The 15,140-nt window shown below is 42.0% G+C and overlaps 1 protein-coding gene across 1 annotated transcript in view; it reads right to left on the reverse strand.

The window, feature by feature from the left end:
* The window catches only part of LOC112979347 (gamma-aminobutyric acid type A receptor subunit rho2), a 40,057-nt gene that overhangs the window by 3,856 nt on the left and 21,061 nt on the right, over window positions 1–15,140 (reverse strand). Inside the window, 6 exon segments of the mRNA XM_026093441.2 lie at window positions 2,323–2,519; window positions 4,288–4,440; window positions 4,698–4,838; window positions 6,442–6,524; window positions 8,830–9,053; window positions 12,358–12,425. Coding sequence (XP_025949226.2) covers window positions 2,323–2,519; window positions 4,288–4,440; window positions 4,698–4,838; window positions 6,442–6,524; window positions 8,830–9,053; window positions 12,358–12,425 — 866 coding nt within the window.

Raw genomic sequence — 15,140 nt, forward strand, 5'->3', positions numbered from 1 at the left:
ACCCACCAATCACATTGGTTACTGCTGACATGAAAGCATGCCGTTATTCCCTTTGGCTTAAGGTACTGTGTGCACTGACAGTCACCCAGGAGGACAAGGGAGCCTAAGACACTAGAAAGCAATTTCCATGCAGTCTTAAATTGCACCTGTCTTCACATAGACACATATACACAGACGTATATTATATAATTTCCCTCCACAGTAATTTTAGGCTATCTCTACACCAGTAAATTAAATGCTGCCAGGGAACTTGACTGACTCGTTTTTGTCCAGGCCAACTAGCACCCGAAATTTCCCATGTATCGTTCAGGAATTAGCATCAGCCACCAGACATTCCCCGTAGGCAGTCCACACATGAGCAGTCTGGATTTGAGGCAAAGAAGGTTTAACAGTAGATACTCCAGGCCAGTCAGTCTGGGCACATTTAATGTACTGGTGCGGACAGCGCATGGAGCCCATTTCTGGGCAGTCTGAAGTATTCAGATTCAGATTCTTCGGGCTTTTCACAGGGGAGTAGCACTGGCTGGCAAGAGCTGCATTTACTGTGAGAACTGTCTCTACTGCTTTTCCAATAGTCTTTAACCTACATTTTACCACAATCCCCTCAGTCGTGCTGCTTATTATCTCTGTTTCCATTACCAACATTGGGGACTAATATGGTAATAGGCTGGAGATAGAATCTTTTACCTTGTATAGTAAAAAAGCATGTACTGCATGAATGTAAAATTCAGTGCAGAAGGCTCAATAAAGGGAAGATGTGGGATATAAATAACAAGCTATCTTCACTGGATGTGAGAAAACCCTCCTGAAAACTTAGCAGAATAATAACAAAGCCTCTCTCATTCATTTTATTCCTGTGATATATTTAAAGATTAAAAAATGAGAGTTTTCTTGCATCAAAAAAAAAGGTTTATTCTGGGCAAGTCAAATCTATCAAGGGTCATTTTTTCTTATTCCTTGAGCACTGACAAGATGTGCTGGGTTTATACAGAACATCATCTTCCTGGGACACAGGCACTCTAAGCAAGGTTGGCTAATGGGCCACAGGCCACTGCTCACATACAGCAAATTGGAGATGCTGGACTCACTGTGCTTGCATGGAACAACCCTGTCTTGTGTTGCAGAGAACTGCTGTGCCCTGAGTGAGGCCAAGAAAGGGGCAGAGCTAAATCAAACATCCAAAGGTACAGGCAGATTGGGATGACACTGGGCCTGTTTAAGTAGCTTTCCAGAGTCTCACTCTTATGGAAAAGGCCTTGGACATAGGTAAAATTTTGCCACAAGAGTTTATTGAATTTATTGCAATCAATTTTTAAAACATATCAGACTAAATTTTTGATGAGATGTCAGCTAGGAAAGGTATTGGGCTGGTAGGGGAGCTGTTCTATGCTTCAAGGATGCCATAGAAGGAAGTACAAGGGGAAGAGAAGGAAATGCAAAGCCAAAAGAGTGGTTCAGAGGTCGTGATCTAATCATCGGAAAGATGCTGCCTGCATTGGCATTTCTGGAAGACTGATACTGTACTAATAACAGTTTCTCCAGGAACAAAAGGCGGTAGGTAACCAAGCTGTAGACTTAGTTTCTAATGGGAAGAATGAAATTGTATAATCTGGTGATGTTCTGGATGTGTTGGGGCTGAAAAAAAAGGTCCCAAACTGTAGTGCTCAAAGGATGATGATGTTTTGCTAAGAGCAAAGAAGGGGTTGGAAGGAACCTCAGCAGGTCTCCCATTCAACCCCCTGCTCAAAGCAAGGCCAGCTCTAGGGTCAGACCAAGTTGCTCAGGGTTTTATCCAGTTGGGTCTTGAAAACCTCCAAGGATGCAGGATAAGACCTATCATAGCACATAAAAAGTACAAACGTTGGCTGAATGTTGTTTGTATGTGTTTGGTTTCAGGGAATAAGTCTACTATTACATTCATTGAATCCAGTTTCCAGAGTGAAGTTGACTGTTGAGACGGGACATTAATTCACTCTGAGTAGTATCTTTACTTAAAAATATAATAGTTGTGGCATCTGCAGTGAAATATCAGATTTAATGTTTCCCCTGTTATCATCCCCATACAGTCCCAGGTTGCAGACTTCCCCAGTTCTGATCATGTTCTCCTCTCCTCTGCTGTTTCTACAAGGACCCATGAGTCCAACACGTTTTTGTGGTATCAGCACTTTCAGCATCAGGTTGAGCAGTGTGAACAAATTGAATTATACACATACAGATATCGATGTTTTCCTATTTACAGACACCTGAAACAGTCAATATAGAGACAATTAGCTGAAAAAAAAAAAGGAATAAATGGATAATCAAAATAAAAGTTTCTTTCACCCTCTCCCAGATTTTCCTCTCCTTCCGTTCTTGCACTGTAGTCAGATAATTCACTGCTGCGTATTCCAGCACCGAGAGGAAGACAAACACAAAACTGACCCATAGGTAAATGTCCACTGCTTTGATGTAGGAAACACGGGGCATGGAGGCGTTCACTCCTGTGATGATTGTAGACATGGTCAGCACAGTGGTTATCCCTGGAAAGAACCGAGGGAAATAAATGCCATTAGCTGATACAGTCCAGAAGACCACCTATGTAGAGCTTTTGTCTCAAAAAGCCCCCAAATTAATCTCTACACTGGCTTACAGATATTTGAAATGATGCATTCAGTGATAAGCATCTCTGCGGCCAACACAGAATGGCTCCACTGCCTGCACTTCTGCGCACATGATGGGTCCAGTTTTGAGGAGCAATGGAGCAGCCCTCATTTCACCAGGGTTAGTGTTAATCTCCCTCCTTAACCTGCAGGGTTAGGATTCCTCATTCCTCTGAGGAAGTTGCTCAGATTTCCTTTAGACAGTTTTCCTACTTTTAACACAGTGCTTAGAGCCAGGTCCACTAATATCAGTGGTGAAAAAGACTCTTGTTTTCTAGCTGTACCGATCTGTGTTACTGGGACCATCAGAAAGCTACCCAGCAGTTATTGACTTTTGGTCACAGCCAAAGAGGATTTGATCTAAATCACTGACCTCAAAAGGACAAGCAGTGAAGATAAAATCTATACTGTGCAGTTGTAGAAATGGTTTGCACGAAACAGTGCAAAAGAAGGTTTTTTTTTTTTTATCTCAAGGAATCTCAAGAAACCTACAGTTCAAGGTACGGCAATCAAAAAGTTTTGAACAGCAGCCATTATACTCTTGTGTGTGTGTGCATGTGTGTATGCATTCCTCTCTCTCTCTCTCCCCATATATGTGTGTGTGTGTATGGATATATACACACTGGTATATGTATATATATATTTAGATAGATATAGATAAAATCATGCAAAATAATATATACTTTGTCTGGATAATGATGGAGAGAAAAATGCTTTACAAGTTTCCAAAACCTCTTAAATATAGAAAACAGAACCAAAAAGCATTTGTTGCTTCTTCAGCCATTTTAAACTAGTGATCACTGCAAGCACAGCTACTGTTCTACACTTTTAAACAGATTTTTTTTTTTTTTTAATAATATCCACTGAACACATGTCTTTCAGCGAAGCAGACTCTTGGCTGTCTCTTCTCATATGTGTGCTGCAGTGCATAGCTCTCTGACTGAGACAAACTGTAGAGCTAATATACCGGTTTTACCCTTTTATCAGAAGTGCTCTGATTGTCCCCAGAGGCATGATAGATCGAGGAACATCTAGGTTTGTAGATATGTTAATAGGGTTTGATCCCCCGCTGCCTTTCTTCCCTAACTTTGTGAAGATATGCCAGGCTGACTCCCTCCAGGCAACCTGGAGCAGGCAACTGGCCACAGCACAGGTGCCGGCTGTTTGGGAAGACGTGTACCTGTACTGGGGCACCCACTAGGGCAGCTGGGACATAGCAAGATCCTTTTCTGGATCTAATTCTAGGCGATCATGACAATTGTAGCAGAAACCTGTATCTCTCTGTAGGTGCCTAAACTGCCGTAAAAATCCACCGTCACTGATGGCAATGTTTGTCTTAGAACTGCAGGATTGGACAATGGTGAGAAATCTTGATTCATTGACTCATAAATATTGAAATCTCTCTTTTCTGCTTGTTTTTCTTTTTAAGAAGAGAGCTCTTTGATATGAATTAAATATCAATCAGGAGGACTGCTTTACAAAGGACATGAGACGAACTGCAAGTTTTACATTATATTACTCATCAGATAAAATAGACATTTGCTTCTCCAATATCTTTAACCAACAAAGTGGAAAATTTTCTTTCCTGAAAAAAACTTTCACATTTAAAGATTTTAACACTTGTTTGGCTTGTTGTAGTTGCTCTCACCCAAAGAAACTCTGGCAGGTACTGCTCTGCGGTCAATCCAGAAAGACACCCAGGACAACATGACCATCAGAGTGGCAGGGAAGTAGGTCTGGAGCAAGAAGAAGAAGATGTGTCGGCGCAAGGTGAAGTTTATGTACAGGCGATTGTACCAACCTTAGAAAGAGGAAAGCCAAAAGCAGTGAGAACAGCTTGCATGGTAAGACACCTGTCTTTTGATCTTTTATTTCTAAAGAGTAGAGAAAAGAGAAAACAATCTTTCATGATTTTTCTGATCATCATGTGTTCTCCAGGCAGGGGAGATCACATTTCAGTGCCATACCACAAGAAGACAAGCTCAAACAAAGTCATACGAGAGATCCCACACAAGTAGTTAATATAGAAATAGCACTTAAAATAGAAAAGGCCGGTACCTGTGCTACTGTAGAAAGCCAGTCTTGATGTAGTATGGAATTTTTGTATCAAAAACTGAGACAAAGAAATCTTCTCATCAGTTTTCAGAGATTCATTCCCGTTTTTCCAGTAAAGCATCAAATCTTCATCGGTGTAAGCATCTTAGGGAAAGAACAAAGACAATGTAGTGTGGCTTTAGCTTGGAAGAAAAAAATGGTTAACAGATCCAGGGAAAAATAAGAAACAAAAAGGCATCATTGGCAGGTAGTAAAGCCACCAAAAATTTTGAAAAAGACAGTGTTTTGAAGAGATCTTGCCATATGATGTGTCATAGCAACAAAAAGAAATCCAGACTATTCTGATTCAGGGAAATACATCCTCACTTTACCCAACACGGGTAAAAACACAGCTAGAATGGCGCTTTTTCTGAGCATCACATACCAAAAAATACAGACAAAGGATTGCTAACTGATTTGCAACATGGATTCATAACTCAGAGGAAGTAGCTATGGGTAAAATGGCTGAATTTAGAGAAAGAGGGAAACACAGACAGCTTAAACTATCTTAAAATTATAAAAGCAAAAATGACAGGTATGATTTCAAGCAACAATCTAGAAATATTTGAAGACTGTAAACGCAAAACTTGAAGAACTACATAGCATGACAGGAATGAGGAATGGAAAAAGGGCAATTAAGATGGTTAGGGGCTGGAGCACATAACAAGAAGAGAGGAGCTGGGTTTGTTCTGCGTGAAGAGGGATCTATGGTGGTATCCAGCTGCTGCCTTGTTATAGAGAGGGTTGTAGAAAACATGGAGCCAGACTCTTCTCAGACTCTTCTTAGAGATGGAGAGCAAAAGGACAACAGTCAATGGATACAAACTCCAGCAAGGGATTTTCCAAACAGGTATAAGGAAACTTCTTCATGATGAGGGCAGTCAAAAATCTGAATAGGCTGCACAGAGAGCTTGTGGAGTCTCCATTACCATGATGATAATCAGAACCCGATTGGACACAGCCCTGAGCAACCCACTCTAAATTCAAAGTTGTCCCTGCTCTGGGCAGGGAATTGGACCAGCTGATCTCCAGAGGTCCCCTCCAACCTAAACTATTCTATGTTTCTATGATTCTGTTTCTTTGGTAAAGGAAAATTTCAGTTAAATACCTGGAAGGACCTCAAAATAATTAGACATTAGTCTTTGAACACCCTGGAGAAAGCCTGCAGAACAGCTGTGGGAATCTTATTGTTCAAAGCATTTTTTCATCAGACAACTACTTCCCATTACAGAAGCTGAGCTCAGAACGACAACTCAAAGTGTTTGCAGGATCAGGATTATCATACACAAAACCCACTGATGATGAAATTTAGAGAACCAAAAATGACTATCGTTAAACTCAACTTTTTACTGTGACAATTGAAAATATCACCTTCCAGACAGAAGCAATGAGCACTGCAAATATTCACCCCCAAATTTATCATCAGCAAGCTGTTGAGAAACAGCTTCTGTTGAATACTTCCGATGGTGGGGTATTTTGTAAATGCCATCCACTAAAATTCATACAAGAATACTTTCCTTGCAGATTCCCTTCTGTCTTGCACCAAAATGGCCAGATATACTGCTCAGCAAATCAATAGAAAGACTCCCAGTGACTTCAGTGAACATTTTTTCAGGCTCTAAAATAGACTATATTCTGAAACATGCTAGCCTATACGTGTCCAGCTAGCTATGGAGTGTGTTTAGCTAGGAACAGGGTTACAACGTACAGCTTTCCAGCTCCAGAGAACACGTCTGAGTGTCCAGGGGGAAGCGACTGAAGTCCATGTTGCACATTGCTGTCACTGTGATCCTAGAAAACCAAACACAGAAAGGTTATTTTCTATGAGGATCAATGATGGGGGAATGTTAATATAGATAAATCATTTTGCAACTTTAAAACCAGCAATTGTACATAATATTAGCATAAAACACCCAAGAAAATGCCTAGCATTTATTCAAGTCCAGGCAAGATGGAGTATGCACAAAAACTCCAAAGGAAACTGTAAATTCAATACCTATCAAGGAATTAAAGTACTATCTTGCACATTACAGTAATACTAATGACAATACCGATACTTCTACTCTATGCTACATCCAAGTTTTTCCCTACAATGCAACAACTTAAAAAAAAACTTTACCATTTACATTTGAAGGTTTCTCTATATCTAGTTTGATTAAGGTTTCTTCATTTTCCCCTTTGCTCAGTTCCCACCGTAGTCATCCCAACAATGAAGCCTAAGCCATGAACTAGCTGTACTGCAAGCCAGAAAATTCTTCCAATATATACAACATTAAGGTAAAAATGGCTTCTTTCAGTCCTAGATCAAATTCTTTTAATCTGGGAGGGTTTTTTATTACTGAGGGCAGGGGGTGTAAAATGGGTGCAGCTATTCTTCAAGGAGCAAGATCTGTCTCTGTTAAATTCAAGTCTTGCTGAAGATCTGCAACAACCCCAGATTCAGGTTTTTTTAAGCTGAGTCTAACTGCACAAAAAGTTACGTGACAAATTTTCCAGAGGATCAGTAAACTTTCTCTTGTGGACATATTTGCAATGGAGTCCCCAATTTAATAGGGACAAATGAGCTGTGAGTCATCATTTCAGAGGCCCACTTACATTGTGAGCATTTTCTGGATTCACTGCAGATGTTGATAAAGAATTTTTCTTCTGTTCAAGGGATTGTGATCCAAATCCTACTCTGACCTATGTACCATCAGCCCTAAAAAGCACATGATACTGGCTTTGACTACAAAGTAGAGCAGAATTTTGCCATATGAGATAAATTTAAATAAGCTTTTTGGGAATATGTCCCAGAAGAGACATTTGTAGCAATGACTACTAATGACTAGTTGTGTGCAGCATTTAAACATTGTAAAACTTCATGCTATTTTCCTACTTCGGGGTCACCTAAATGGTAGCATAGCCTGTAGTCATTAACAATTCATTAGTCAGGAACAGAAACTCAGCTCATCAATAAAATATTCCTCAGTTAAAATGCAGTATTGAAGTGGCCTTGAAAGCACGAGGCCCCCACGAGGAATGAAACACCTCTCAGTACAATTTGCTTACATTCACATTACTGCACGACATACAGTAGACACATAACCTGAGACAACCCGCACGTGCTACAAAATGCTTTTAACAAAATGCTCTGAATGGCCATTTTAATCAGCAGAGATCAAATCAATGCAATCGATAGGGCAGAGCCTAGAGAGCAAGTCCATCTGTCCTTCCCAGGGTGACCTGAATCTAGTCCCACTGACTGCATTTGCAAGGGGCTTGGTTCAGTGGGATATTGCCCTGTCCAGGACAATATCATCCAGTATGCTTATTCTTCAAAGAGAAATAGTCTCTTGAATCAAACTTTATAAAAAAACTTTCCTAGTTTTTGAGAATTATTTTATCATGACTGAAGTGAATAATTTCCAGAAAGATACTAGAATAGAAATCCTTTTGCTATAAAACATTCAAAGGTCACTGTACATTGTGAGCAAGTTTTCTGCGCTGGGAAAATGTCTTTTTGTCTGGGCTCTTGAGCTTTTCTCCCCTGGCTGCGTGTTATTCTCCGCCTCTCTTTTTGTATTCTTCTACAGGAAATGAAATCTGCTGGGAAATGCCTCAGGACTCTGTCAGCCAACAAACATGTTAGAAAATCAGGGTGTCTTTAAAGCAACCCTTACAGCTTCAATAAACGTAAACCTTTATATCACCATGCACGTGCCAACAACAACAACAACAACAAAGTTTTTCTAGGCAAACAGGAAGCAAAATAGGATAATTCTAGAGGTCACCATCTGGCATATCAGCAGCTTCCAGTTTAATCACACACTGACCCTGGGACAAACACTCCTGAGCGACTAAGCCCTCCTCCAACTGCAAAGAGTTAGGAGTACACTTCCCCGAGGAGGAGATTATCCTATTACTGACCACAGCAGGGTTTCTTGCAGCTTCCTGTGAAGCATCTGGTCCCGGACAGGCCTGAAAACAGGGCTCTGGTTCAGCTGTGGTAGCAGCAGGGTTGGTAGTAGCTACTCTTGCGGTCACCAAAACGATGTCAAGAGCAGTATTCACAGGGAAGACCAGAGGGGGCTCGCAAGCCACGGGGCTGCGTCTTTACCTCATGCTGTAGAGTACGTGACCGTCGGGGAACACTCGCAGCATGATGTTGTCCGTGGTCGTGTCATGAATGAACGACCTTTTGGAGTGCACGAAGAAGACATCGGGTACCCAGATCTTCTTCACGAGCCTGCCATCGAAGGTCATGCTCTTGTTGGTGGTGCTGGGGAATGAGAGGCGCTCATCCTTCCAGTAGTGCCTTAAGTACAAAGTCATAGTAAAATCCTTCATGAAAAAGGAAGAAAACCAGAAAGAGGGGTGTCAGTGTTGCATTTTACATCTATGACACTTCAGAAGAAAACTCACTGCTACCAGGTAGATGAAATCTACCCCCTCCCAACTGCTGTTTCTCTCTTGGACCTATACTCTTTGGGAATGGATTTTGCTGACAAAATAATTTCCAGACAAAATAGAATATACATCCACATAATCATAGCATAAGTTATACTGCAGGCACTTTAGCAATGAGGAGGTGCTGGAGCATTTCCCACCAGGCCCTGCAGGACCCTCATGCAAGATGGCAGCTTTGTAGCCTGAATTGCCTGCAAGGGATGAATTGCAGAAGCCAGTAATGTTCAGTCCTGAAAATGACACGAATATGCCCCAAGAGAAGCACTGCACTACACCAATGAATCTTGAATCCTGGCAAAATGATGTTAAAGAACTGTAGGATCGATAGCAGGTTCGAAAGGAAAGCCTTTCAAAATTAGCTTAATGATCAGGCTAAACACAAAGCAATTCATCCTAAAAAGGAACTAAATTATTGCAAACAGCAGCCAAGCAACCAAACTGTTTTTCCTACTATAAGAGAGTATAAATAAAGCTCTCTTTTAAGCTTTTTGGGGCAGGAGTTTCAGTCACACGAAGGAAAACTACTGTTTGTTGATCCCAACCTGGCAGCTACAGCTTTCAGAGCTGAATCTACTCTTTCATGGTGAGAGATCAAATACACGTTTTTCTTTATGCTCTCAATTAAGCAAGTGGTTATGGCAGCTACAGCTGCCAAGTCTGGGCGGGCAGCAACGCAGGCTAGGATCTCTTCCTTAGCGCTCAGCAAGTGTTTTTTTAAACCATCACCACTGAGTCCTCATTTTTGCTTTGACGATGACAAGCCATCTATTAATCTTTCTGTTTCTGTTCTTTGCAGATGGGAAGGCTCCCCGAGCAAGAGGACAGGGGACAGGGATGGCATTGGTCAGGGACCCACGAGTGAGCTACAGCCGCTGTTGGACAGTGGGGAGGGCCTGTGCAGACAGCAGGCAGCGACCCTGGCTCCTAGCTGGCCCCTTGCCCAGTCCCATTGGGCAGGAGCCCTCTCCTCTCACCTTCAGCACCTTTCCCTCCCCAAATGGACCTCTGACAGTCAATGCACCAGCACTGCTGCAAGCGAACATCAAGCCAAAGTGGCAGCTGACGATGGCTTGAAGTATAAAATCCAATTTATGGATGTTTCCCCACAGCGTGAGTCAAATAAAGCAGTTTGCAATCGTTAACAAGTTGTTCCTTTCTGACCTGCACACACAGCCAGCTACAAATTGAGAAAAAGGGTTTACTTCACAACTTGTGGAAAGGAAACTCCTTAGAAAACAGGTTATGTACTCAGCTACGAGAATGAGAATATATGCCAGATGCATGGCAAAGGAGTCAACAGAAGTGCCTTGTGCTAGAGTGCATACACCACGCTCCAGCATAGCCGGGAGCATGCAAAGGTCCGGATGGCACCCCCGGACACAGACACAGACCACCTGTGCCAGACAGGTACAAGTTTTTAATAGCACATGCTTTAAACATCCCCAGCTGCTCTCATTCACACACTCCATCTTACAGCATAGCAGGTCCCAAGCTGGTCTGGTTACTTCTTCAGGGCAGGCAGGTGCCCTCAGAAGCAGCAATTGGTAAAGGGTGGCAGACTGAAGGTATGTGATTTGTAGGAGCACAGTCAGCAACTGCTTTGAAAACTACTTGTCCTGCGCCGGGAAAATAGGATTGTGGCGATATTTATAACTCAAGGAAAGAGAACTGACCTCAAAACTTTCTGAGAGACAAGATTTCTGCTGAAACCAGATGCTTCTGCGAGAAAGCATGGCAAGTTACTCACATGCACTAATTAGGCCTCTTTGCTGCTATGATATTATCTTGAAATATTAGAGCCCCAAATCTCCTTGCAACAGTCCTTTCCTGTGTTTAGAGCTCCCTCCCACCCACTTCATTGCATGCATCCCCCCAAGACTTCCCTTTCAATATCCGGGCTGACAAGCTCCGTCCTTGTAACAAAGATGCAATTTTTACTCCAGCAAAACCCAATTAGCCTTAGAGTTACTGCTAGCGAAAGACTGTAGGCTGCTCCATAGCTGGCAGAGCCCCTCTAACCCTTTTTTTCTGCTTTTTAATCACCATGGCACTAGTGCTTTTTCCTAATTCTCACCTTATTTTTTTAAAGAAGAAACAGTGGCAGGATAAAAGGGAGTTTCCCTATAAAAAGTCTTATTACAGAAATTACATGGCAGTTCTAGAAACAATATGCATTACAAACTACAGATGCTCTGAAGCTAACGGTCTTCCTTTAAGTCTTCATATTTTGCCTAGACACCTCCAGGGATGGTGCTCAAGAAGAACCAGGAAGAAAGGACAAAAGAAGAATGGAAACAAAAAGATTCCTCTTATTCTCTGTGTTCCCCTTTCCATTACTCTTTTCAGTCTTTTTATTCCATTTACTATAATCCAAAAAAAAAAAAAAAAAAAAAGAGAGAGAGAGAGGGGAAATGCTTGCAAAGGCACCTTTTACTGATGCCTTCAAACCTATTGAGATATAACAGCTGCATCTGTGTTTCCTTCTTTTCTTAAGAAAATCACAATTCAAGTTATTGCCAATTTTTTGAACTGCAACAGTGACTGAAAAATGGTTTACAAATGAAAATGGTTTCCCAGCAGAAATTCACCTTTGGCAGAGGTAGTTCAAGGCCACCCTGACTGTTCCAGCTGTGTGCCTCAGCATTGAATTAGAGAGGTTACTTCTAGTGATGAAGGAGTAGGGAGCTGCTAGTTCTCATTTATGATGCCAGCTTGCTCTGCTAAAGTACCTCCTTTAAGCATGCATTTAAACAAACGGACTCAATGGTTCCCTAAGGAAGAAAATGCTTGTAATACGCAGCACTTCTGTGAACTTCAACATACACCTTCAAACCTCCATAAGCTAACCAATAAGGACTCCCTGAGCGATGTAATGAAAGGCATGCAATTGTTCATGGGTTTGGTTGTAATATATCCTTCATAACACTGATTATTCTCCCATTTTATTTTCAAGGTCTTTTTTCCCCTTGAAGTTTTAAGTTTCTATATCTGAAGATGGAGAGATAACTCTTTGATCATCACCATGGTTAATTCAGTCCTTAGTTCTGAATGTCAGCCTCTCTTAATTTGCTGAATGTGGCCCTTACTTTCAAGACCAATCATTTGAAACCTATGGGTTTCAAATAGAAGAGATTTTTCACAACTAAGAATAATCAAGACTTAAAAGAGGGTTACATACCATATCAACCTCAGAAATACTGTCCAAGCTTTCAACCTGCACATCCACCCCAACAGGAATTGCAGGGCCTGTAGAAGAATGACATTTAGACATGTAAACAACCATTCTTTTATACCATCTGCATTTAATTGGTGCTGTAAGGTAGCATGCAAAACGTTTCTGAGCTTATATCATACTTTTCTGTCCATGATGCTTCAGCAAGAAGGTAGAGGAAAGAGTCAGTGAATCTAAGGCACCTTTTGCAACTTAAATTCTCTTCCCCTTTGCATGTGCTGCAATGTTGGTAGTCTGCTCAGCAAATCTGAAGCTTTGATGAAACATTTGCATATGCTTTTAAAAGCTGAGCCATAAATTTTAGGTCGTTATGGACAAATTTAGCCCAAGGAACAGGAGACTGGGTGGAAGAAACTCAAGGAATAAGCTCTCACTTGTGGGTTTCTCATTTCTTTTCTTATCAACAAGACAAGCTACATTAATCTTTCAAGAGCTCATCACCATTTTCGTTCATATGGCTCATTAGATGTTAATAGTTTTTCGCAGCAGTTTTAAAATTAATAACCAGATAATTTGCAACGAGTAAATAAGCAGAAAACACTCTATAATGAATGCAAACTCCTATATTAACAGAAACACTTTATCAAAATTTCACTGTAGGCAGTTGCTCTTAAATGACCAAGACCTCCTCCAGTTATTCAAGTTCCACATGGTATGTCTTCACACAGCTTTTTCCTTTTTCCAGTGAGGACAATCATTTCTCCTCTCCCTCTTTCTCCATCCTCTCCTCTGAATATGAACTCAAAGAGATTGAATTCTGATTCAAAATTTCACAGCATTTGCATCCAAAGTGGTTCAGAGGCTCCATACCTGCAAGATGCTCCTGTTATCTGATTACTTGTTATTTAGAGAACTATGGAGCATGACAAAATTGTATATGATAAACAGAGCTGGTTGTTGCAGCATACCTTGACTCTCGATGTATTTTGTGACTTCCAGGTATCCCGCCTCTCTGACTGGTGTGTCGAGATGCCTATGGAGCGTGCACACAAAGCACGAACTACAAAAGTTAGTCAGCAGGAAATGCTGGAGAACAGTCTAGGTTGATTCACCGTTGCTTTGAATCTCGGCCTCTGGCAGCAGGTCTCACAGGGCTCGCACCAACGCGTGCACTCAGAGTGCACACTCAAGTCTGGGCACCGCCAGCGAGGGGTCTGTGGCTAAGCTACGGATCCAAGTAGCTACTCTGCAGAAGTGCAGGGGACTTGGTCAGCAGAAATGAGCTGAGGACTGTAGTGGCCTCCAAGAAGGTTTGCATGGATTTTTAGGACCTACATTTTCAACCTGATTAACAGTTAGACGGCATTTAAGAGACACTACAATCCTTTTCTGGACCTAAACCCATATTTGGGCAGTGCCTAGCACAGCAGCGCCTGCTGCCGTGCCTGTTTTTTTAGTTACAGGGTCATCTTCTTCAAGACTATTCCAAGCTCTTCATACACCATATACCTAACATGACAGCTGAAAAACTGCTGTTCTGAGAACACAATGTACTTTTGCAAGCTGTTATCCATCCTGTTATTTTATCTGCTGCAGCGTGCACAGACTCCCACGCATCTTCAGGGTTTTTGAACAAAACCTTACTTTTGCCTCAGCTGGAAGAGAAGGAACAGCCAACCTGGCTACAGTAGGGAAAGGGAAAGTGCAATGCCCATGAGACTAGCTGATTACTGTGACTGGCCCCGATACAGATTTTGCTAGGGCTTTGATAAGCCAGCTTCACTGAATTACGGCAGAGCATGCTGACGGTCTAGCCTGTTACATCTGCGCTGTCCTTTGGTGGCTGTGCTGGGTTACAGGCATCTTGAAGCAAGCAGTGTGGAGCAGCACCAAGCTCCTCTGCACCATCAGTTCTAATTTAAGTGACCAGTGCCCCTGGCAATGAAGCTCAAACATTGCTAACCAAGCACTTTTAGATGATTCCTAAAAGCTTACAAGTGCGTGCACGTCACAATCAGATGCACAGCTGCGCTGGCTGTGCACTTCATGCTTAAAGAAATGCCAGCAAATATTTGTTTGCTCTTATTCATGTCTTGCTGAAATTTGTCCAAGTTCAAGGAGGTTTGCCTGGAACGTTTATTTTCCATAGTTCAAGAGGGTAATAATTCAAGCTGGTCAAAAAATTTCTGGTTGTCTGATGGGGAAAAAAGCCATTCCAATTAATCAAAATCGGCACGTTTCCCAGAAGCACAGGGATTTCAGCAAGACTTTTCGTTCCAAACAGACAAGCCAGTGTTGCTCCCTTCCCTCACTCCATCTGCTCTGCAGGCTCCACGGCTCCCCCACGCTGCGTCTGGCAGCGCTTCCAGCCTCCCATTGCTTGCTTTCGCACCTTACCAGGATGTCTGCTGAAGAGCCATAAACTGAAAAGCTGTTAAGCTTTCTGGCTCCTTCACAACTTCCTTGGGAAGGTCAGCAGAGACCTGAGAGCTGAAAGTCCCTGGAAGGCCATCTCCCAACTCCCAAGACGCTTTTGAATGCTGCCAGGTATCTCCTGCTGCTGCTAAGGAGTCCCAGAAGAACAGGATCCAGCTGCTTGCAGACCATGCTCCAGAACAGAATTGTTTTCATACTTTTGCCCTAGAATATTCTGTATATCCCACTTGGTGTTCCCATATGGTTCAGTAGCTAGGCCAGTGACTTTGTTTCTAGCTGCTGCACTGTCTTGAAGATAGCTAGCAACTTTCTAAATTCTTTCTGGATGTTAATTTTTTCCATTAAGCAATGAA

Source organism: Dromaius novaehollandiae, chromosome 3 (assembly GCF_036370855.1).
Source record: "Dromaius novaehollandiae isolate bDroNov1 chromosome 3, bDroNov1.hap1, whole genome shotgun sequence".
NCBI lineage: Eukaryota > Metazoa > Chordata > Aves > Casuariiformes > Dromaiidae > Dromaius > Dromaius novaehollandiae.